General features: G+C 47.2%; 1 protein-coding gene across 1 annotated transcript in view; it reads left to right on the top strand.

Annotated features, from left to right (window-relative positions):
• LOC105309033 (zinc finger protein 418-like) overlaps window positions 1-587 on the top strand; it is a 15,683-nt gene that overhangs the window by 10,947 nt on the left and 4,149 nt on the right. Inside the window, exon 4 of the mRNA XM_011385113.2 lies at window positions 117-578. Coding sequence (XP_011383415.2) covers window positions 117-578 — 462 coding nt within the window. The remainder of the gene's footprint in view (window positions 1-116; window positions 579-587) is intronic.

Raw genomic sequence — 587 nt, 5'->3', positions numbered from 1 at the left:
ATGTACTTATAATTGTTACATCCTCTCGATGAATTAGCTGCTCTGTCATTACCTAATAACGTTTTTTGTCTCTAGTGACAGTTTTTGACCCAAAGTCTTATTTTGTCTGACATAAGCATAGTTACCTCTGCTCTGTTTCGGTTTTCAGTTGCACATTTGTTGTTGAGTTGTCCCTTTCCAATAAAGTCAGCGTGTACTTCACCAGCATTTCTTTGCGTTCAGGTTGCTGCTGTGGAGCAGAGGATGTGGAGGCGTCCATTGAACCGAGCATTTCTGTAGGAGCTTCACATGGCGGGACTCCGAAGGAACCTTCATCGTCCCAGAAGACCCACCCCTGTGAAATGTGTGGTCCAGTCTTAAGAGACATTTTTCACTTGCCCGAGCACCAGGGAACACAGCACAGCCAGAAACTGTTGAGGTGTGGGGCGTGTGAGAAACAATTTTATTTCAGTGCGAATTGTCAGCAGCACCAGGAGCAGCCTGTCGGGGGAAAACCCTTCGTAAGCAGTGTGGACAGAACCTCATTTGTGATGAGCTGCAATTTCCATGTGTCTGGGAAGCCCTCAGTCTGCAGCGAGGTTGGGAAG

Source organism: Pteropus vampyrus, unplaced genomic scaffold (assembly GCF_000151845.1).
Source record: "Pteropus vampyrus isolate Shadow unplaced genomic scaffold, Pvam_2.0 Scaffold659, whole genome shotgun sequence".
In the NCBI taxonomy this organism is placed as follows: domain Eukaryota; kingdom Metazoa; phylum Chordata; class Mammalia; order Chiroptera; family Pteropodidae; genus Pteropus; species Pteropus vampyrus.
The sequence above is the reverse complement of the archived record's forward strand: the minus strand, read 5'-3'. Positions and strand labels throughout refer to the sequence as shown.